The 24,000-nt window shown below is 43.2% G+C and overlaps 6 protein-coding genes across 6 annotated transcripts; 4 read left to right on the top strand and 2 right to left on the bottom strand.

Moving 5' to 3' along the window:
• Positions 1–2,882: 2,882 nt before the first annotated feature.
• Positions 2,883–4,457, top strand: FMAN_08612 (uncharacterized protein; the record flags this gene model as incomplete). Its single annotated transcript, XM_041835068.1, has 2 exons — positions 2,883–3,190; positions 3,251–4,457. The coding sequence occupies 2 exons, from the start codon at positions 2,883–2,885 to the stop codon at positions 4,455–4,457; spliced, it is 1,515 nt and encodes a 504-aa protein (XP_041685268.1).
• A 582-nt stretch (positions 4,458–5,039) lies between these two features.
• Positions 5,040–6,121, bottom strand: FMAN_08613 (uncharacterized protein; the record flags this gene model as incomplete). The annotated part of the gene is made up of 3 exons (XM_041835067.1): positions 5,040–5,741; positions 5,796–5,871; positions 5,922–6,121. The coding sequence occupies 3 exons, from the start codon at positions 6,119–6,121 to the stop codon at positions 5,040–5,042; spliced, it is 978 nt and encodes a 325-aa protein (XP_041685267.1).
• Positions 6,122–6,393: 272 nt separating this feature from the next.
• Positions 6,394–7,184, top strand: FMAN_08614 (putative NADH-ubiquinone oxidoreductase 21 kDa subunit; the record flags this gene model as incomplete). The annotated part of the gene is made up of 4 exons (XM_041835066.1): positions 6,394–6,468; positions 6,525–6,541; positions 6,658–6,863; positions 6,916–7,184. 4 exons carry the CDS (start codon positions 6,394–6,396, stop codon positions 7,182–7,184), a joined length of 567 nt encoding a protein of 188 aa, XP_041685266.1.
• Positions 7,185–8,125: 941 nt separating this feature from the next.
• FMAN_08615 (uncharacterized protein) lies at positions 8,126–9,368 on the top strand (the record flags this gene model as incomplete). Its single annotated transcript, XM_041835065.1, has 3 exons — positions 8,126–8,661; positions 8,714–8,791; positions 8,846–9,368. The coding sequence occupies 3 exons, from the start codon at positions 8,126–8,128 to the stop codon at positions 9,366–9,368; spliced, it is 1,137 nt and encodes a 378-aa protein (XP_041685265.1).
• A 630-nt stretch (positions 9,369–9,998) lies between these two features.
• On the bottom strand, positions 9,999–11,805 carry FMAN_08616 (putative permeases; the record flags this gene model as incomplete). Its single annotated transcript, XM_041835062.1, has 2 exons — positions 9,999–11,666; positions 11,725–11,805. 2 exons carry the CDS (start codon positions 11,803–11,805, stop codon positions 9,999–10,001), a joined length of 1,749 nt encoding a protein of 582 aa, XP_041685264.1.
• Positions 11,806–16,662: 4,857 nt separating this feature from the next.
• On the top strand, positions 16,663–17,919 carry FMAN_08617 (uncharacterized protein; the record flags this gene model as incomplete). Its single annotated transcript, XM_041835061.1, has 1 exon — positions 16,663–17,919. One exon carries the CDS (start codon positions 16,663–16,665, stop codon positions 17,917–17,919), a length of 1,257 nt encoding a protein of 418 aa, XP_041685263.1.
• Between the last annotated feature and the right edge of the window lie 6,081 nt (positions 17,920–24,000).

The raw sequence follows: 24,000 nt of genomic DNA, 5'->3' as shown, positions 1-24,000 counted from the left end.
ACCCCATTTCGTAGCGAGGTCCCAGCTGCATGGCATTGGCATTGGCAGGTCTCAGAGAACTAAAGTAGCGTTCCATTCCAGGTCGCGGGGAGGCGATCCGTAGCACTACGTACAAGGGAGCTCGACCGAAGAATCGGTGAATTTGAATTTGAATTTTGGAGAATGGAATCGACCGTCTTCACGAATGAGAAAATCTGCATGTTCCATCTGAATTCGGTATTGAGGCTTGAAGACTCAAAGCTGAGCTTTACTTGAGACATTGATTCACCGACATAACAGTTCCAGCAATCAATGGAGCTCAACAAAACCCAGAGTGCAGATGTCAGTCGGTTCACCGCATCTCAAGGTATCTCGGCAGTGGAGAATCTGGTGAGGGGATTCGCGAGTATATCGCCAATCTTAATGCATGTCAGTTATCGCCAGACCGACTTATCAAGGTTCTCTGTTGCATTCATCGCTTGACAGTTTGTCCCTGCGCAAGCTGAACTCAAATGCAAAACTTGACGGAAAGTGAAATACGTAGTTCTAAAACATCGTAGCTTCAACCCTAAGCTCTCAGTTGAGGGCCCAATGATCTCAGCAATCAATCAAGGAACATAGAGCCATGATGAGCGACTGTCGATGATGGCGATATGGGGCATTTGGTGGATAGTATGCAGGCATTGAGATTCCAGAGCCAGCGAAACAAATGGAGGAGGTGGTATTTCGGTGGATGGCGGATACGTCCCCGGTAGGGCCGGCGGTATAATAGCAGCAGCACCTCACCAGCTTTAGTTAGGTACCTCCCATAGCTTCAGGCAGTTTCTTTTCTTGGAACACGGGCACACACGAGAAAGCAAAACTCCACTTGATGAGGCGTCAGTCAGCGTCAGCCCAGCTTCTAAGTTGGGATATGACCGCTGATACATACATACAAGAGAAGAGACGACGTCGTCTTACGAAGGTTGCATACAAATGCTTCGTTACGAGTCTCGTCTGTCACGTAGCAGCAGTAACACCGATAATGTTTCCTGAGGCGCTGTGATATTGTTTCTGTTGTTTACGAGGCTTTCATTACAGGAGGGTCACGATAATTACTGAGCTCTTCAATTGGCCTGTCCATCATTTGCTTTGAGTTTAATGGTTGATTGCAAAGACACCTAGACACCATTTGCCTTTGGGATGTTGTTGAGCTACTTTCGGTCACATTCCTACAGACCCCAAAGAGCTGATGGCTTTTCAACACCGCTCTCTATCTCTCTCCTCCCTTAGCAGCCATCATCGACGATAACGAGAGAAATGATGATGCCCTGCATGAATGGACTCGAGTCTGTGGATTTTCTCCCTGCGTGGCTTGGGAGGATTGGTGGGTTTGGTGGAGAGCTGACAATAGCTGACTGTGTACGAAAACTACCTTAAGGTAAAAGCCTAGGACTTCTCCATATCGTGAGCGCTAGGCAGAGGAATTACAGTAGGAGGCACCTAGAATTGTGTGTTGCCGGATCCATTCCTTCGACCTCCTTCGCCCATTTTCCTTTCGAGTATCCATTCTTTGAGATCTCGTCATTGTGCAGAATAAGGCGCCTTGGGAAAAACAAACAAACATGCTATAGGGCCATGCTAAACTCTGTAAGGTGTGAATACTATGGAGCTCCTTACAGAATAGAGTTGATGCAAGCCTCTTGTCGAGTTGATGGTGTAGATCCATATCAGTGGTTGTTACCAAGAAGAGGGGATCACGACATTTCAATAGCCTTTTCTCCTCCATGGGAATGCACGGGCTGCACCATCCACAGGGAGAAATGGCCGGAGCGTATTCAAGAGAATCGGCAGTTTTTGGGCTTATCTTACGCATGCATTATTGCCTCTCTCTCTCTCGTTCTCTAAAATTAAAAGCCACCAACACGGGGTTTGTTGTTGTTTGTTACACGAGCCTCATCAGCTTTTGAGTTGGCTATTGATCATTATTCTCGTGTACCCTCCACGAGTATGTACCGAGTACAGTCTCTCGGCAAATGGATCATCGCGCCATCCTCAAAATGAGGCACAAGGAGCTACAAGGTCCGGCACCTACTGAACAAAGGAAGAACGGCGTTTCTGGCACCGCAGGCCCGTCAACTGCTGTAGCTACCTAATACTAACGGGCGGACTGAACCAAACCAAAAGGTCTCACGGCCTCCGATTGATCAACCCCCTTTTTTTGGAAACTCGAACGGCCGATGGGGCTCCGTACAGGCCCGGACAGCGCTGTGTCAGATGGTATTCCGCCAATGAGACCTGCGGCATGCGCTGTGGGGGAGATTCCTAAGCCCCCCTGCAGTCGAGGTGCGTGTCGCTCGGTGGCGTAACTTGCGCCCCCTGAAAGCCTGAGCCTGTTCCAGGAGGGGCTCCCCGGCACCAGAAGGGTCCTATCCGAGAGCACCTTCCCTCTTTGGGCTCCCAAAACGAGTTCAGGGGGTGGTCTTGGTACCCCATCTCAGGGGTTGGTGCCTCAGGCAGTTGCATCTACCGAGCCGTGCCCCTCCAAACTCTCAACGTGTCCTCAAGAGATAAAGAGGGCCTGTCCGCTCCTACCAAGCTGTCCTTTCCATCCCCAAATCGACAAGCACCCAGCAAATCAAGGTCGCTAATACAGAGTGAACACGCTGTCCTTATTCCTCTTGAAGCTCCTTTCCAACCATCACCTGACCTGACTCATAGTTGATCAAGGCAGACGTAATCAAGGTCTAGTCACTGACTCACACTTTGGCCAAGTCTTGTGATGGTGGAACATCGCTGCCTGCGCCTCATACATCTCTAATAACAGCTACTTATCCCCATAATATCCGTTGCTGTATCTGAACTCCAGATTCTCCATTCAAACAAACCACACATCACCTAATCACACACAAACAAACACAATCATGGAGCAACAAGGGTCACCAGCTTCCCAATTCTTCCAGTCTCCAGCCGACTCTCTCATGTCAGCTCCTGAAGACGCCTACACATCACTCTTCGCCGCTACCACCCCTAGCGCAGCCTCAACAGTGAACCCCATGGACATGTTGACACCAAAGTCATACAACGATGACTCTCTACTACCAATGATTAAGCAGGAGGAGGGCGTTGTGTCAACACCATCCCCTTCTCCAGCCCCTGAGAAGAAGACAACCAAGAAGAGAAAGTCATGGGGCCAAGTCCTTCCCGAGCCCAAGACAAACCTCCCTCCTAGGTATGAACCAACGACAGCTGAAGATGATGTCACCAACGGTTCCACTAACTCCCCATGCAGAAAGCGAGCCAAGACCGCTGATGAAAAGGAGCAACGCCGAGTTGAGCGCGTTCTACGGAACCGTCGCGCGGCCCAGTCGTCTCGTGAACGCAAGAGGCAGGAGGTTGAGCAGCTCGAGAAGAGGAACAAGGACCTCGAGGCTGCCATCCAACAGGCTGAGCAGATGAACGCCAGGCTCATGGATGAGCTTGCACAGATGCGAAAGGCCAATGGTCTTCCCCCTCTGTCCCAGGAGCTCTTCAGCCCCCAAACCACACACCAGCCAGCGGAGACCATGGTATCTCCCAACGCCACAGTCGACCCAATGGCACTATCCCCCTGTCTATCACCCGTCCCCGAAGAATCTGAAGAGACCCTCCAACAGGAGCCGGCCAACGAGACAACCCTGGAACAGTCTGAAAACACCTCTCCCGACCTGACACAACGTCCTGCTGCGATGTTGTCCGACCTGCAGTGTCACATGTCGGCGGAGGTGTCGAAGATGTTCCTGTCCCAGTCACCCACAACCTTGACTCAGCCAACATTGGCCTGGCTCCTGCCACTTCAGATGACACTCTTTTCAGCTGTGGCGGTTCTGAATTTCTGTCAACGTCCCTTGACACAGATCGCTATCTCATTGAAAACGGGCATCTCTCTTCACCCTTCTCCTCAGCTACTGACGAGCCTTATCTGGACTTTGACACGTCTTCGTTCACCCTCGACGACAGCTTCAACGACGAATTGTACAACACCTTCATCAACGACACGGACAATGGCATCTCGGTCGAGCTCCCTAAGCCAACCGACGACGCCGCTGCGATCCTTAGCGACGAGTTCCGCATCTACGAACTTGAGAATCAGGTCTCTTCGGAAAATCCTATCCAGCAGCCCCTCCCTGGCGCGTCCTCTCATGGATGCGACGTTGGTGGCATTGCGGTTGGTGTCTGAGGGATGCGATTCCAGGGTCGAGGATGCGGAGCGCGAGACTGAGGATTCGCGCGGCCAAGACGAGTTGGTAAGGTGCTTATCCGAGATTACTTTGCCGTCGCGTGAACTGTTGGTGACACTCCTCTGGGCACTCCGCTTAGAGGAGGCCCGAATTCAGCGTGAATCTGGCGAGATCCTCGACCCTGAGACTCGCTCCCCACTACGTGTACATCAACCGAGCAAGAAGGCTGCTCTGTCAGTGATATTGGAGGAAGAGAACAATCGGGTACAGACATTATGAGAGTTATATCCATGATGACCTACCGTAATGTGATAATGTTTTGATTTGGGAAAAAATAGGTGCAAGGCGCAAAGGATCAATGTCCCACGGGGGACTGGCAATAAAGCCCAACAGTTAAATCTTTTGTGTAACAATACAATGAACGCTCAAAGAAGCGAATGACCAACAATATTTGTCCCATCGTCGTGATACTTGCCTTACTTTGAATATCGACTTGAGTGTTGACAGGGGGCTGTGACACTGTTTGACGTCGTCATGGCACATGACACTTGCATGTTGAGTGCGAGGAGCCTCATACTTCCACCCTAGTTGTTCAACTTAGTTTTAGCATTGGTCCCATTTGTATTTCGATTTCTTTGATCATTTTACATTTCCGCCTGGTGGCTTCTAGTATCATTTGAAGTCGAACAAAGATATTTCTCGAGATTGACAAGATAATAGCTAATAATGCCAATGTGAAGACAACATGTGGCTTGGTATATGATCCAATTGATGTTTAATGACATCCACCAAAGTCCAGAGACAGAAACTCATGCTTACCCATACGCCCAACGCCAAACCATCATAATCCCTCTTGGAACTTTACCATAACCCATCCATCTCTTGCATAGCCGCCTCTTCATCATCAAAATTGTTCATCTCCTTATCTTTCGACCCTTGACTCTTCTCTTTGCTCGTCTGATCATGACTCTCAGCTTCCGCCATCAGCGCATCTAGATCATCGTCATCCGGTTCAACCCGTGCTGCTTCTGGTTTCTTCGCTGTATCTTGCACTTCTGCCTCAGCCATGAGTGCATCTAGGTCATCGTCATCTGGCTCTGCTGGTGTAGGGTTTGTCTTCGCTTTTTGAGCCGCGTCGTGGCTCGCTGCTTCGGCAATAAGAGCCTCGAAATCATCATCTTCTGGAACGTCGTTGCGGATGGGGACAATTGGCCCTGCGCTTCGTCTTGCAGCTCGTGGTGTAGCATCGTAAAGATCGTCATCGTCCGGTACACCTGTGTCTTGCTCTGGTGTTTTTGGTCTTGCAGGTTCTGCTGGTCTCGTACCCTCCTGGTCCGTAGGTCTTGATGTATCGTTTTCACCAAACAAGTCATCCTCTTCCTCGTCATCTCCAGTTCTGTCTTTGGGCTTGCTCTCGTTTATGTAATCGTTTCGTGCAATCATGACTCGTTTCTTGTGGCCGGCCTTTTCGACCATAGCAAGAGCGTCGAGGAATTTGGCTTTGGGGAAGAGGTCGTCTAGCCATAGTTGATAGAAGGATAGAAGCCGAGAGGCGTCAGAGAACTGAACTGAATGTTAACATGTTTGAAATGTGCTAATTGGCAGATGGTGGCATACTTCATGGCCTTTGCCCTTGATCTTGAGATCCTTCGCCCTTTGCCTTAGCTTGGGAATACCCTTGGGTCCAAGTAATCTACGTATTGTCAGAATCACTTGAGACAAAATAGTATTATACTTCCATACCTCTCTTCGTCGAGTTTCACATTGGGGACTCGAGCCCTTTTCTTGACATCAACCTCCTCGTCAATACCGAGGCCAGAATCTGGCTCTTTTCGCTTCTTGTTGGCGGCTTCTGGTGGTGGTGATGCAAAGGGGTCGTCGGAAAAGTCGTCAACATCGTAGTTATCAAGCCCATTGGCGGGATCCGAGTCTAGTGTAGGCATTTTGTATTGTGATTGTACCTACAGTCTGGTGAACTCAATTGCTTAACGCGTCTTGAATTGGGGAGACGCGTCGAGAGCTTAATTGATTCTCAACCCCACCACTCCCCACGTGACCAATCATCGCCAACTTTGATGAGCTGACCAAGGCACGTGATCTGTATCCTCAGGCATTCAATCCGGCTCCAGCTTCTGAATGTACCGAAACCGACGACCTCGAAAGGCCTTGGTGATAGTATTCAAGGAATTGACTGCCACGGACGACGCATCACACAATGGCTGAGACAGCGACAAAGCAGTCGACCCCGTCCTTTGTCGGGACCAGCAAGGTCGTTCAGACCGAGTATCCCGTAAGTGACGCTTCAATTGATGGAGTAATTGCAGCTGCTAACTGATGATGTTATAGCTCATTGATAACGATCCGTACGTAAACTGAAACCCCCCGATACCCGGCGATGACGATACGAATGGATTGAAATGCTTTGGAGGATCGAATTGTCTGGTTTGGAGTTGGGTTGAGCTTTGCTGATCCTCGGCAGTCACTTCAAGCGAGTCGTGGGCTATGCCCGTACATCCGATTACATCGCCGGCACCGTCGCCGCTGCTTTCGCTCCTGCTGCTCTTTACGCCCTCGAGAAATTCGCTCCCTCACATGTAGGAAAGGGTGGTTTCCCCAAGGCCATGCGACTGGCTGGTGGTGTTGGTCTCTTGGGTGGATTCCTCTACTTCTACCAGCGATCAGCTCGTACGTCTACAGCACCGAATGATATATCGACAGGGTGAACTAATCTGGACAGTCCGATTCTACGGTGCTACCGAGAACGCTCGCGAGATTGAGATGGATATGCGCGAGATGGTCGACAAGGTCAAGAAGGGCGAGCCTCTATATGGCGTCAGCCGGCTAAGCCCTCATCTTCAGGGTGTTGCTGCCCGACAGAGCAGATACTCTGCTCTGTTCCTTAGCACAATTCCTTGGTTCAACTTTGTCAACCATAACCAGCATGGTGTTGATACAGCCAAGTACTACCAGCAGGCTGAGCGGGAACTTGAGACTGAGCGCTCGTAAGAGAAGAGGGAGAGAGATTAAGATTTACGGAGAGCGAGAGGAGGATTGGGTGGGAAAAGAGGTGTATATTACCAGCGGAGGTGGGCATTGCCTCGACGGCCTGGCGAGTTTATTTGTGAGATGGAAATAGATTCCTTGAACCATTTGTTTGTGTCATGTTTGTGTTTTTATGATGAGCTTGACAATATAGGCTTGAAAGACGGTAAGTTGATTAGCTTAGGCATCTTATTTTACAAGGAATGAGCTGCAGTGGACTTGATGGGCCTTGTGCATCTCTGATATCGAATAGTCATGATATAGCACAGGCATGCAGACCATTGGACAACCTTGATTCTGAGCCTCGTGGTATGGACTGTCACTACTAGAGTCTTATCCTATTTACATTGTTCTTCCAGTTTGAACATGAGATGGACGTTTGTTACTTGGGATATCCTATATCCGCTTAACGCCTGTTCTAGTGAATGATAGCTAGGCCAACTTGACTGGCTCACTTTCCACTTGCACGGGAGATACGGGCCAAGAATACAAATATGGCAAGAGGTTATTTTCACTAGTTGTTCGTATATAATAGATAGTACAATTAGTGTCTGAATGTAACATTCTCATGACAAGTCCGTTCAATTCCGCCCAAGTCCGTTCCTCATGATCAGTTTCTATCGGGGACCGGCCAACTCCGTCTCTGGACCACAGGCTCCCGACCAATCATAGCTCGTGTAATCGACGTTTCTCCCAAAGAACACAGATTCAAACCGCAACAACTTCCCAAAGTGGAACACCAAGAAAAGAATTTTTGTTGTTTCACTGAATCCTCATTTTCTGCCTTTTTCTCATATATATTCTGCTGCGAAATCCGGATAACTTAAGGGCTGATCGTGGTGTCGACATCTGCTTTTCTCACCTGTCATCGTATCTCAGCCACTCCAAACGAACAACCTCATAAAATGGCTTCAGCAGAACAATCCATGGATCTCCCCGTGATTGATCTCGATGTCTATCTAAACAACCCTCTCGACTCAGAAGCCGTTCAAGAAGAGTGCAGAAAAGCTGCCAACGCCCTCATCACATACGGTGCTCTCGTCCTCCACGATAGCCGAGTCTCGGAGGAGGATAACTCAACTTTCCTCGACATTCTTGAAGATTACTTTGCTCAACCCGAAGAGGTTCTCAGAAAAGATGAGAAACCTGAGCTGAGCTATCAGATTGGCGTCACGCTAGAAAATACTGAAAAGCCCAAGTGTGCTGTTGATGAGCCATGCCTTGATGTCATTCAGAGACTCGACCCTTCACAAAGACCGTTGGATATCTCAGCTCACTCGCCTGACCCCAAGTGCAGATTCTTCTGGAGAATGAGCGAGCAACCCCCTTTTGAGACCGAGTTCCCTGGATTGAACGCCCCGAACGTGGTCCCTGAAGCCCCTCATATCAGAGACCGATGGGAGCCAGCCATGAACCAGTGGGGGACCTCCATGAAGAGCGCGTATGTCACTGGACCCCCTCTCTTGGATACCTGATACTGACCGGCTGAACAGCGTATCGAAACTGGCAGAGATGACCGCCGTTGGGCTGGATCTACCAGCCCAGTTCTTCAGTGATGCTGGAAAATACGGGTAAGTACCCTTTAAAACATCATAGTAGTCCCCAAAACTCACATGCGCAAACAGACCTCATCTTCTTGCCCCGACAGCTTCAGACCTGGTCAAGTACGGTGAGAAGAACACCATCCTGGCTGGTTTCCACACAGATCTCAACTTCCTCACCATCCATGGTCGCTCCCGCTACCCTGGTCTTCACATCTGGGCACGCAACACGGGCAACCGCATTGCCGTCAAGATCCCACCAGGAAACTACCTTCTCGTCCAAGCGGGCAAGCAGATCGAACACATCACTGGTGGTCTCATCAAAGCTGGCTTCCACGAGGTTATCGTGAATGAAAAGACCATTGAAACCATTGAGAAGAGGAAGCGTGACTTCCCAGACAGACCTCTGGTCAGAATCTCGAGTACCTTATTCTGGCATCTCGGCAGTGACGTTGATCTCAACCCCGTTCCCAAGCTCGTAGCCAGGGCAAAGGAAGTTAGAGAGCGACAGAAAGAGCTTGGAAGAGACGAGGGACGAGAGGTTGAGTATCCTCCCATGAAAGTTGGACACCAAGTGCAGGAGTACGTTGACCTCTCTAAACACTGACGATCGATGCTAATCCATGTCTTAGGGAACTGAAGCACATTGCTTTGATGGCTTAACGAGCGATACTATTCAGCAAAGAGCGATGATTTATGACTTGAAGATCTCAAAGACGACTTGCTATGAGGACAGGATACAGGCTGTGGGATGAGGCTCATTTGTGTTAAACTCGAGTGAAACCCAGCTGTAGATACGCCTTGTTTGACAGTTTCTCAGATATGAAAACACGAAGGCTTTGGTGCTACTCGTTTCACCATACGCGCGTATCTGATTGTGTATTGTCCGCTCTGTATTCAGTTCCCAGAACACAATGCAACGGATCGTCTACGTACACCATGATATGCTACTTACACCAGTGTCACCCGGCACTTCCCAGACATGTACGCGTTCGGTAAGTCGAATCTCAACAACTCCGAGAAACCGGGCTAGGGACTAATGGACTCTGAATTGGCGGTGCAGCTGGAAGTCGGGGCGACACATCTTTTCGAGACATCACTTACAGGGACATGTCGAGTATATCAAACAGAACATCATCATGTAATTGTTTTCTTGGGTATCGCATCTTCCAGATCCTCCTACGTTCCACTCAACATACTAACATTTTGAAGTAACCATAATCTCTGCCATATCCTCTTAAGTCTCCTTCTCACGGGGAAGAGTAGTCTCAGGCACCTTACCGCCCTCAGATCCACCATGATCAGATCCAGTCTCCTCAGGCACGGCATTTTGGTTCAAGGTTGTGTCGTTGGCAGCAGGAGGGAAATCCTCACGCCAAAAGTCCTTCTTTCCGTGGGCCAGACGGTTCAACCAAGGGGGCAAGAAACCACCAGGAATGCGCCAAGTCCACCCGTCTCTCTCCTCATAGTTGGGGGGCACAATACGACCACCGGAAACAACCTTGATAACCAAAACGACGGTGTTGATCAAAATATATGTGCAGATACCAGCAATCAGACCATCGGCAATGGAGTACGCAAAAGGCATGATGGCAATGGTGAGGAAGGCAGGAACGGCATCACCCATGTAACGCCAGTTGATCTCAGTAACCGCGCCAACCATCATGGAACCAACAAGAATCAGAACGCAGCCGGTGGCCCAAGGAGGGATGGAAGCAAAAATGGGCGCAAAGAAGATGGAAATAAAGAAGCAAATTCCGGCAACCATGGCGGTCAGACCAGTCTTTCCACCCTCAGAAATACCGGCACCAGACTCGACAAAGGCAGTGACAGGGGGAACACCAAAAACAGCGCCAATAGAAATACTGAGGGCATCAACCATGTAGGCAATCGAAGAGCCTTCAAAGTCCTGGGTAACGGGATCGACGAGGTTGGCAAAACGAGCCATACCATACAGAGTGCCGGTACAGTCCAGGATGTCGACATACAAGAAGGTGATAAGCGCAAGACCGAACTGACCACTGTGGCCAGAAATGTTAAACTGGAGGACGTTTAGGGTCTTCTTAATCTCATGGAAATCGACAACCTTCTTGAAGAAGTTGAATCGATCGTCACCAAGGGCGTCATAGGGGAAATATGACACAGGGGTGTCTCGTGGCCAGGAGATGATGCTGACAAGCAGAATACCAGCAATGATGGCACCCTTGACGCGGTACATCATGAGCAACACGGTGAAGATACCGCCGCAGAAGATACCGATCCATAGGGTAGGGCTTCTCATCTTCTGCGAGGAAGGGCACAGACCGGTGGCAGGGTCCCGATATTGCGACTCACAACCTGCGAGTTCCATAGGGGTGGAAACGGCACCAACGATCAGACCGATACCCTCGCTGTAAGTGAGACCGATAAGCGTCAAGAAAAGACCGATACCGACACTGGTGGCGAGCTTGATGCAGCGGGGGATGGCCCGAGCAAGCCATTGACGCATACCGAAGAGAGCAAGACCGAAGAAGATGAAGCCTTCAATGAAGATGGCTGTAAGAGCAAGCTCATAAGGGACGGGACCAGAGCCGCTGGGACCAACGACTGTGTAGGTGAAGTAGGCGTTGAGACCCATACCAGGAGCGAGACCGACGGGGAGGTTGGCAAGCAGGCCCATGAAGAAAGTAGCCAGAGCAGAAATGGCAGCAGTAGCAGTGACTGCATCACGCTTGACCTCGGCAACACAGAGCTGGTAGGCTTCATCAGGGACGCAAGCGCCGTCCTTGTAAGTAGGGCAAACACATGGACCACCAGATTCAGAAACAATCGAAGAGTTGACAGCGATAATATAAGCCATGGCGAAAAAAGTGGCGAGACCAGCTCGGATCTCAGTGAAAAATAGAGAGCCCTTGCGCTCACGAGGCTAATTGGAGAGAACATTAGCTATGAAGTTGATATCGGAGGTGGCCGATTTGACTTACATGACCGGAACCCTCGAGCTGGAACCAACGTCCAACAGGACTGGCCGCAATCTTGCGGTTGGTCTTGTCCATCCAACCCATCTTGAAGATTGAGTTGACAATGACTATGTGACAAAAAGGTATTCAAAAATTGAGCAAAACCCAAAAGCCACAGGACAAGTGTGATCGGCGTGCTGCGAAGCTCGAGATTGAAAGCTGAATTGACAGACGGGAGGCAGCTGTCTTTAACTAATGGCGATCCCAAGCGTTCGATGAATGTCCTAGACTCTTTTACAGTTAGCTCCTGGATTGGCCAAGTCTAGACAGATAGATAGCCAACGGTATGTCTCCGATAAAGAGGGTCGGAGGCGGCCGAGGAGGCTAATGGAGGGACAACGGAGGTTATGTATGTGGTGGGATAGGCAATGGGGGTCCAAGCCCAGATATCTTAACTGGGGGAGATAAGAGACTGGGGAACTTGGGAACTGGGGTTTTAGGAATTGGGTACATGTGAACAAGGGTGCATTGGCGCGAGGTCTAAAACTATGCATAGAAGAGGTTGTACATTGATGCGCAAGGGCGACAAAAGATCCAGGAAAGGCAACGGACTAGAGACTTACCGATGGAAGTACAAAAGAGGCGTCGGCTGCTATACCTAGTACGTGGTGCAAGGCAAGCCAGCAATGTAATGTAATGCAATGCAATTGACGACTGAAATAGGTCAACAAAGATGTGACGGAAACGTGTAGGGTCCCGATCGCAATCTGTCGAGTAATAGAGGGTGTAATGCGCCGACGGACGAAGGTACCGTATTGGGGAAGAGAAGAACGTCCCGATATCAAGGGCCCAATAGGTAGGTCCAAAGAGACACTCGAACCAGAGCAAAGATATAAGCCCTAGCAAGGTTGATCAAAGAAAGCTCGGAGCAGTTTCTCTGTTTCCTTCATGCGCTTGGAGCCAGCGTTGAACTTGACTTGCAGCTGGTGGAAGTTCTAGGGTTTGCGCGAGAGACCCTGGAGAGACGACGGCGAAGAATAGGACGATAGAGAGATGTCAGTGGTACATACAGCTCAACCAACCCTTGAGAGGTGAGCAAAGCGTTGCAGCCAAGGCAAGAAGTGATTCGCGATGATGCGCGAAGGAAGAAGAGAAGAGAGCAAATTTGCAGATGGCAAATTCGTGATAGTACCAGTTGCCCAGTCTCCAGTAAATGGGCAGCTCCTTCCTCGAGATGCTCCGCAAAAAATTGAATGGCAAGAGCGAATCGGCCGAGGCACTACATTCATCTCAGTCGATTTTGAGCCAGTGACCCCGGTTTTTTCATCCTTTCAAAAAAATTTGTTGCCCATTGTTGAATTTCCGTCCGATTAAACCCTTACCCAAAACGTCGTCGCCTCTTGGCCCAGCAGCCAACGAGCAGTGCCAGAAACAGCTACGGATACCCAGGAACCGCAAAAGAGGATGCAAGCCATTGCGCGGGTAAGGTGGAGTTCGATAGCGATAGCGGCGGCGCGGGTACAACGCCACCCAGAGACGAACTGCCCATTCAGAAGACTCGAATTTGCTCTTAGCTCTTTGGTCTCCTCCGTTCTAACGGTATGGAGTCACTGTAAGTCACCGGCGGGCTTCGAAAAGAGGTGGAGCGGACTGTGCGAGCGAATACTGGCCGCGTTGTGGCTTGGACCATGTGGTGCCATGTTGTAGCTCAAACGTATTCAACTGCATGCATCCGCTGTTTTGATGATGATAATCAAGCGGATCCAGCAATTGTAGTTGGCGCGGGGCTTTGTTTCGTGCGACGAGTAGGGAAATGACTCGAAAGTCGAGCACAGCTCACAAAAGACACAATGCACAGTCACAATCACAATCACAATGTCGGAGGTTCCAATTTGAATGGTGCAAGGAGGTAGCATCGATCTTGTGCTTATCTGCTTTGCTGGTCTGTTACACATGGCAACACGGACGAGCTGAGACAGCTAGCATGGCAATTTTAATGGTTCGAGGTTAATGTGGAAGGATGGAGCTGAACATCTTTAGAACAGGGCGGGTAAGCACCTGTTTTTTCTAGAAGCCGGTGTAATGCTGTGCTCTTCTATTGTGCCTTGGGGTTCTAATATTGGCGATCTGGTATTGCTTCTTGAATTATCGCGACTGTTTCGCTTCAAGATGTGAGCTTTTGCGGTCGCTGTTAGCACGCTGGAGAAGCTTCTCACCGTTTTTAACGGAACGGTCGGCTTGTGGCTGATGACCTTCCCAGGCTGGATGTACTGTCGCGTGCTGCGTTGGTGCCGAAACTCTGGTACACCGTGCGGAGTGAGTAGCTCACTAGGTAATTGAATATTGGCCTGTGCTCACTCGTCGATAAAGACCCTTCAGGCATGTCAAGTGTGATAAGCGCAAAAGATAACGGACCTAAAGCCCCAGAAAAGCGCCGTCCTCCGAGCTTTATCACCTATCCGAGTTTCGCCTGCTAACAGCTTTTAGTGAACGAAACGCCTGGAGATTGATGATCTTCAATTGAGCTTTCCTGGGCCGACCGTTGTTCCGGTAGAGGTGGGCCGGAGGTCTGCGATCTGTATTGACGCCGTTCACCGAAACTCAATTGAATCGCTGTATCAATGCTATCGCGACTCTCATGCTGATGGTGTCAATCACGATGCAAGTGCATCAATAGATCGCCGTAAAGGCACAGGCTCCCAAAATCATCACAGCTGAATTGCAATAACTATTGGTGTCGTCCAGGGTGTCTCAGGTCTCCGCACTTCGGACTTATTCTGGTGTTCTCGTCCCTCTATTCTCATAACGTTACTTTGCCCAGTTTCGCCCTTGCTTCGTGCAACAGCAGTCGAGCTGAAAATGAGCGATACTACGTGTTCATGAGACAGACAACAAAGAGATATTGACCCAAATAACGCCGTTTTTTAATAGTTACTCAGACTTAATAAAAGACTCAGCACAAAACGTGCCTCTTCGGCTCAACATGGAGTTCTTTGAGCGTTCTGAGTTGCACAGCATGAACTCTGGCCTCAAAGCACTGAACCTCATGGCTCAGTTTCAGTGACTGCCGGTCCCCGGCACTTCAATTCAACCTCTTCCCGCCATTTCCCCAGGTCAGGATGGATTCGTGGTCTGCAGGTTTCCGTTCCCCGCTTTCCATTCCTCTCATCCTTATCCCAATTTGGTCAACCTTGTTCTGCTCCAGATGACTACCCTCGATCTCCCGAGCTTCATACAGGTTTGTTCGAAACATCACTCTGTTGATCTCATATTTGTGTATGACGACGGTTTTGACCGACGACTCTCACCGCCATCACTTGCGAGCGGAATTTGTAAGTCCCGAGGCCGTCGTCTCAAGGGCCGATGGCTGGTTGCCACTGCGTTAGACAAGGCGCCTAACGATACGACGCCGACGAGAACCAAGTAACACGGTTATACACGCAGTCAGCTTCCTTTTTGCCTGCATGAAACCCCAGCATATTGCCGTGCAGCATGGATGAACCCTGGTCCCCCTGCGTCAAATTGAAAGTTTAACTAAACGCGATCAGCTGGATTGGCATTGTCGATGAGATCCCGTGATAAACTTCCGATACAACACATGCAACCCCAGTCCATCAAAGAGCGATCATTTTAATCTTGACAAGCGGGAGCTATCTGGTCTGGAATCTGAGCTGAATGTCCTAATCTCGCAGTGTGTCTGATTATCTGTGATGGGATCTCTCAATGTCTCTCAATATCACTACAACTAAACATGTGTCTGTGACTGTCATCATCGTGTGGAAACGTCATATGATACACGATCTCCTATGGCCACTATTGTACTTAATGACATATGTAGCAGCATCGATGCAACTGTCTGGTTCAATAGACGTATCACGGACTCGGAGGCCGAAGAGAAGCTCAGCATCGTCATGATGGCCATGAAAGGCGGTGGCCAACAATTGCTACGACTCCCGTTGAAGGATGAAGCACACGTTTCAATCTAACATTCGTCCGAGGGTCACGCAAGGCGGGTTGATTGCCGGTAAGAGACCGGCTATCCTCCGTATGAAGCTGAGGTCATGAGAGGCAGCGCCCCGATGGCCTCATGAGACATTAACAATTCTCTCTAAGAAGAGGTGTTTGAATGATATTCTGTGCCTATTAGATGTGTCGATTGTAGGAATCGACCAGAAATCACTCGCAATCTTCCCAATCATTTGTCTGCCATTTTCCGTTGGTTAACGAGGGACTAGACCCTTGGAGTAGTGACGTCAATCAGCTGAGCAGTTGGATCTTATGACGTCGGACATGCAGGGTCTTTAATGGAACCCACGCCAAGTTCCCCACGAAAGCTTGTAAAGCTCAGAGCTGGATGGCTGGTGTTCTTCTCCGGGTAATGCACCTCGACGCCATAATTCTGACCTTGGTTTTATGCATCCCATCAGCGAATTGTAGCGCCATGTGTTCATTATATGTGCGAAAATTAATGCATCCTCTTCAATGACGGAAGAGAAGATCTAGTTAGTGTCCCCTCCCTCCTCTCAGGGACTCAGCCCTTTGATCCTCGCGCCAAGGTCACCCACTCACTCACTGACAGTCTCACTTCCGGTTCATATTCAAGCCGCGCCATGACCCAAGTTGTGACCTACTTTATTTGATGATCCCTGGATATGGACTTCTCCTTCACTCCCTCCTCTTACCGCTTGTCACCTGTTTCATTACGTGTTTTATGCAGGCACCTCTTTACATAAAGAAGGATTTATCCCCAACATTCTACCCCCTCCACTATCGATATGTACATCTAAGCAACTCACAAGTTCCTGACTACCTACCAAACGTTACATAAACCTTTGTTCTCTTACAACAACGTCAACCACAACCTACCAGCCTTTTCACCTCTCAGACACACGAACAAACCATCGGATAGAGCCTCCATCTTCCGCTCTCACGGATATCAACACCCGTACCACTGCTACACATATGGCATACTACCGCCCGTCCAGACAACAAGCGCGCCCATACGGATATGACGATGACTACGTAGCGCCAGATCCCGGGAGGTCGTATGACCCTTACGATGACCGTAATGCCCCTCCTCCCCGTAAAGTCAGAAGGGAGCCGGCGACAGATGCGTCACCTCCCCGCCGTTACAAGTCACAAAGGAGTCGCCGCCCTCCGAGTCCTAGCAGGCCAGTGTACCCTGAGGATCCTATGATGGATGATCGGAGAGCCGAAGGTCGTCCACGCCGCAGATATGAGCCAGAGCGTCGCGGGCGGAGTGCCGGGCCCGATCGACGAAGCCGAGACATCAGTCCCCCACCTTTCGGACCTCCGCCAGATTCACCTCGCCGAAAGGCTCGCTCAGCTCGTCCCGATCGCGATTCTCACCACCCCGAGCGAGAATTTCGTCAATCTTCACGCGAGCCTCGCTCAGGGCGGGATCGGGATCGGGAACGGGAGTTACCGACCCGTGGAAAGCGGGACGCACGCCCTGACAGAGACCCTCGATTCGAGCGCGATGCTCCACCAGTGCATCCCTACGATCGCGATGCATATGCCCGGGAGCCCGCTTCACGCGCATACCCTGATGATCCTCGAGACCAGCGAAGGTCCAAGCATCGCGATACTGACCCAGAATCGCCTCGGCGCCATGGAAGATCAGTGCCACCGCCTCCTCGTTCCAGGTCGCAAGGACGGGGCCGAAAGTCACGATATCCAGAGTCCGACTCTGACTCAGAAGATGATCATTACGGTGCCAAACTTGGAGCTGCCGGAGCTGGAGTGGGTGCTGCTGCTGCTGCCAGTCGACGACGCCCACGGTCCCAAACACGGGACCGTCGTGGGCGAGATCCTGCTCGATCCCCAAATCGAGGTCGGCCTCCAACCACACAGAAGAATCGCGGCGGCGCTCCTACCGGACGTCGCAGCTCCATGCCTGCTAGCACCAAGCCACGCAATGCATGGTGGCAGAATCCCATGGTCCAGGCTGGTGCCCGTACTGCATTCACAGCCGGCGCTCAAGCTGCGATGAAGTCTGGTCGTGAATCTGGTCCCTGGCTCGGCCCCAAAGGCGCCAAAGTTGCAACTGCTGCTCTTGGTGCGGCCTTGGTGGACGGCTTCATGGGCCAGAAGCATCCCAACAGCACCAGACAGAAACTGATGAGGGAGGGTGTTGACCTTGCCTCAGCTCAAACCACAAGGGTTCCTGAGCATCATGGCAGTGGTCGGAGACGATAACGACTGGCGGCACTGCCTTTCTCTTTTCATTGTATTTAATACTTATCTCATAAAGATTACAAATTACTTCAGAAAACCAAGCTCAAGCATTGCGGAGGTTACACATTCCAGAGAGCTTGTTGACAGCCACTGGATCGGCACATTACTATGGAGTTGATGATAGAATGATTATGACAACTGTATGATATTCACGAGATACTTTCTGGATTTGAAGAATTGAGATTTACTTTATGCTTTAATTGTGTCTATATCTTGTTTCTGATGCTTGATGTGATATGAAGATGTCAGTGATAGCATAATTATGTTGTATAATTACTTTCAGTCTGGTTAATTTGAACTTAATATGCTTTAAAGATAGTCTATAACTGATATACTAACTTAAAATCTTTAACAGAAGAATGGCTAAAATGATATTTGTTTACTTATTGGATAATAACCGTTTTCTCTTAAGAATTCTTGCTATATGCCTCTCTAGTAGGCTAGTAGTTTAGGATAGAGTTGAGTTCTACGGTCGATAACGATTGGCTATGTATATATCGTTGCAGTAAGGTCCTATAGGCTGCCTGCGTGTATTATAGCAATTGCCTACTATTGATATTTGTTAGAAATGCCGGATTACGGGAGTTAGATCTGGTGTGCTTACTGTATGTAGGAATATAACTGCCGGTGTAATTGATAGTAGTGATTACTTGAGAGGGGTTGATGAGGATGTGCTGGGAGCTATTTTTGGTACTGACCTTGGGGGTTAACTTTGCTTGGTCTTTGATGGCGAAGAAGTATTGTTTAAGCGCATTATAGTCTGAGTTGTTGATGAAATTGATACTGAGATTATGATCTGAAGAAGAGTATATAAGATAAGTGTTGAAAAGGATATGCTAAGAGCGATGCCTACCAGTCTTGTGAGTACTGCTATTAGCACGGAAAGTCATAGAGTAAGAATTAAGACTATTATGGAACGTAAGGTGAATAAGCTGAGGATTTGAATGTCGAAGAGCACTCTGAAGAGCAAGGACACCATAGGAGAGGGGGAATAGGAGAGTCGAAACAAACTTTATAGCGTCGTTTATCTGTAGAAGAGGATTGTTTTGAGCATGTATGCTCTTGATAATACGAGGTTCTCTTATGGATCTCTGAACGATACAGGGGACAAATAACGGAATGATGGTAAGGGCGATAGTTCTCCCAGCACATATATTATGTTACTTTTTCACATATACATGATTATATAACTCGTGACTTTGTTGTCTAGTAACAGTCAGCATTTGCATGAATGTAGAACATACTGAGTAATTGCCATTTAAAAATTACAGAGACTATGTAATATGCTCAGAATAAAGGAACAGAGAGTCTAATCTAAGCAGTGAACAATCATGAATGAAAGAGGCATCGTATAGAGAAGGCAGCAGTATAAATTCGGGCTGAATCCTTCTTAGATTTATTTCCTATACACAATATCATTAGCACTGACTTGTTCAAACAGAATAGCTATATTCTGCAATTATGGGTTACTGGCTAGGAGATAAAGTCTTTATAATATTAGAAAGTATTTATTAAAAAACTTATATATTATCTTTCTTCTAAAAGAGGGGAAATTCAGTATCTAAATCCCTTAATTTCTAACATCTTACTAAGGTTTTACCTAAATATAAGTAATTATTTTATTTTCCTAATTTAATACCTCTCTTTAATATATAATAATTCTAATAGTAATATATTAGTCTTAAAGATTTAAGTATTATAATATATTATTTTAGTAAAATATTAATAAAATATTATAAGGTAATCTATACTTATATTATCTTAATAATTAAATTTTAATATTTTTATTTTTCTATTTTACTAAAATTATTAATCTTTAATAAGCTTTTATTAATATTTTATTTACTTATCTTTAAATTCTTTAGTTATAATTTTTAATAATTTTATTACTATATTTTATATTAACTTCTATATAAATATTCTTTAAAAGTTTACTTATAATTTAAAAGTTTAGCTAATTAATTAATCTTTTAGTAAAATCTTATATTTTTATTATATCTATAATATCTACTATAATCTCTTTTTTTAATATTATATTAGCCTTTTGCTAAAGTATTATATTTTTTATATTAATAATTAAAAGAAATATAGCTTTATATATATTTCTTTACCTTAATTATTAAGTCTTTATTAATATTTTACTAGTTCTTTATAAGTACTTTAGTGTAATTTAGGCTTATTACTTAATAATTAAATGCCTTTAAGATTATTTTACTAATAAGGATTTTAATTTTATTTAGGTTTAATAGGCCTATACTATAATTAAGTTTTATAGTATAGTTTAATAAGTAGTTATTAACTATATATATAACCTTACCTTTAGTAGTAATAATACTCTAGCTGCTATAATTTAGTCTTAAGATATTATATCCCTTTAAGACCTTTAGGTATTTTAGTGCCTTATTTCTATATATTTTTTATTAAGGTATCTCTAACTTTTTAACTAATTTATTTTTAAGGTAATATTAAACTTACTTCTAAAGAAGTATTTATTTAGGTTATATCTATAATATCCCTCTATATTTATAATATCTTTACTATAATCTGCCTTTATTTAGCAATCTTTTGCCTAAATACCTATAAGGATATTTCTATTAAGGGTAAAAAGACTTATAATAAACTCCTATCTACTTTTAAAGCTAAGCTAGCACTTTATACTTTACTTAATAAGTATTTAAATAACCCTATTTCTAATATTTTAGTTATCTTTACTGGCATTACTTTTATTAGTTATTTTAGCTAGATTACTTCTACTTATTATTAAGGCACTATTAAGCCTCTTTATATCTTTAAGTAAATTAGCTAGAGGTTTTAATTCTTTAATCTTTATTATATAGTTAGTATTAATTAAGTAAGTATTTATTAAGGCTTTACCCTTTCTATATTTTAATAGTTTTTAAGGGTAATAAATTTAAATTAAATCTTTTAGGTATCTATTTTATTATATAACTTAATTTAAAATAATTTCTATTTACTATTTAATTATTATAATTTTAATAAGTCTTAATTACTTAAAAAAGTTTTAAAATTTCTTATTAATTAGATTTTTAATTAGGCTATTAGCTATTAATTAAATTAATAAGGTATATATTATATTTACTATCCTATTTACTACTTTTTATTTTAGCTAATAGTTATAGATCTATATATATTATAGCTTTATATATAGCTTAATTAATTTCTCTTTAATTAGTTAAATAGTTTATAAGTTATTATATTAAATAGTTACTTTTAATAGCTTAATAGGGCCTTACTAAAAGATCTTATCTTTTAGATTAACTTATAATAAGGATATAAGCCAGCTTATAAAGATAGCCTCTTTAGCTATTTATAATAAGGTAAGTAATTCTATCTCTATAGTAAATATTATTATAATATTTTACTTATTTATTTACTAGCTTATTATTCCTCTAAATAGTTATATAATAAAGGCTTATAAGCTTTAACAGTTTATTAAGTTATTAATAAAGCTTATATTTAAGGCTATAAGTAACCTATTAATAGTAAAGTTATTATTACTTTTAAATTAAAGGGCTAAGTCTTTAGTTTAAATAAGATACTATAATATTTTATTTACTACTTTATAATATTATAGTTTTAGGTTTTAATTAAATCTTATTAATTAGCTAGCTATAAAGATAATATTTAGCTAAGTTATTATTATAATATATATAATAGTACTTACTTTCTATTAATAACTATTTATATTTTTTAGGCTTAATAATTTAGTATATAGTAATAACTCTTTTTATATTATTAAGATAACTGCTTTATATCTTAATAGAGGCTCTAGAAGTAATTATTATATTTTATTAATATATATAGCTTAAAAGAGCTATAAGTAATAATTTAGTCTATCTCTTATAACCTTAATCCCTAAAAACTATTATAAGGTCTTACCTCCTTTAATATAATATATCTCTTATAACTTCCTTATAAGATCTTTTGCCTTTTTTTCTTATTTCTTTAGGTAATAAAGGATATAATTATTTATATAGAAAAAGAATACTATATTGCCTTAAATTTAGTAATAATTTTTATTAAGTATTTAGTAAAATCCTATATATAATAGACCTCTCTTAAAGTATTTTTACTATAAGAAAGGGGACCTTTAAAGTCTATATAATACCTTTAATAGCTTAAGGATTATATTAGATTTTTAATAACCTATTAGTATTTTTATATATATATCTTTATTTAATATTAATTATATAAATATATTAACTATATTATACTAAAGTATCTTATAGTTAAATCTAGTTATAATTACTATTAAAACCTTAAAAGATATTCTAGCTAATATAGCTATATATATGTTTTAGCTATTTTTTATTTATTAGTCTTTTTAGACTATTAATCTTATCTTAATTTTTAAAAATCTTTTATATTTATTTAATTTATAGATATATATTTAATAATATCTAAATATTTAGTAACCTTTTATAATTAAGAGAGTTTATAGCTCTCTAAATAAGCTTCTTTTACTTTATAAATTATATTTTAATATAAATAACTCTTTATATTAATATATAAGCTAGAGAGCCTCTTTAGAAGCTTTTAATATATATTAATATAAAGCCCTTTTTCCTTATTTAATATAAAGCTTATTTTATTCCTTTAGGCCTCCTGCTTTTTTATATTAAATTAATTTAAAGGCTAAAGTAAGCTCCCTCCTTTTAATAAGTTCTTAAAGCTAGCTAGACTTTCTTAACTCTTATAACTTTAGGTCTTCTATTAGGTGCCTATATATATTTTATACTATAATATCTTTACTAGAAATGCTATATTAAATAGAATATAATTTCTTATTTATATCTTAATAAGGGTTTTACTTACTGGCTTATTATCTCTCTTTACCTTTAGATTATTTTCTATTATATAGAAAAAACCTAATAAAGGTAATTCTAAAGGTATTAATAATAACTTAAATCTAAATTAAATATATAATTTTAATTTCTTATTTACTTTTATTAAGTTATTAACTTTAAGGCTTTTAAATTTTATATACTTATTAGTAATTTTATTTAATTCTTTATTTACTAAATATATTTACTATAAATTAGGCTAAATTTATTAAAATAAAATTAATTTTTTAATTTATTTCTTAATTACTATTAAATCTTTAGCCTTTAGGTTATCTTAAAGGGTTACTATATTTCTATTAAAGTATTAATATTTATTAAAGGTAATATCTTATATTAAGAATACCTCTTTATTTAATAGGTTTTAGATTTTATAGAAATTACTTAATATATATCCTATTAGGTATTTAATCTACCCTTTAGAGGTTTAATAATATAATTTATTATATTATAGTTATATATCTTTTATAAGTATAAATACTTTATATTTATATACTTTTAGGTATAATAGATCTAGTTTTACTAATTACTTAGCTATATACTTTAAGTAGAATATCTTATATAGTAATTTATACTATCTTTAAACTAATAGTATATAGTTATAGAGATAGGTAGTTACTTTTATTAATTTAGGCTAGAGGTATTTTATAATTTTTATATCTATCTTTATTGCCTTACTTTTCTAAATAATAACTATAACTACTTTTTTTATATTACTATTTTAAGCCTATATATTTAAAGTAGATAGTTTATATTATATTCTTTATTAAACTATTTTAATATATACTTATAGATAGATTATTATAATCTTATTATTATACTTAATTACCTTTACTTTTTTAAAGTATTATACTTTTATTATATTTAAGAAGCCTTTTAGCACTAAAAAAATAGTAAAGATTATCTAATTAATTATATAATAGTTTTAAGTAAACCTTAATACTTTATTTATAAATATCTATATTAAATTATAGCCTATATATCTTAATAATATAAAATAAAAGTTAATAGCTATTTAATCTTTTAAATTTATTATTTAAATTAACTCTTAAAAAGTATAATATACTAATTAATAAGCTTTTACTACTCTATATATATTATAGTTAACTATAGTTATTTACTGTATTTCTATTAGAATTTCTAACTTTATCTATATTTCTCTTATAGATATAGCTAGGTA

This window comes from Fusarium mangiferae, assembly GCF_900044065.1.
Source record: "Fusarium mangiferae strain MRC7560 genome assembly, contig: FMAN_scaffold009, whole genome shotgun sequence".
Lineage (NCBI taxonomy): Eukaryota > Fungi > Ascomycota > Sordariomycetes > Hypocreales > Nectriaceae > Fusarium > Fusarium mangiferae.
This window is presented reverse-complemented; position numbering and strand designations above follow the sequence as displayed.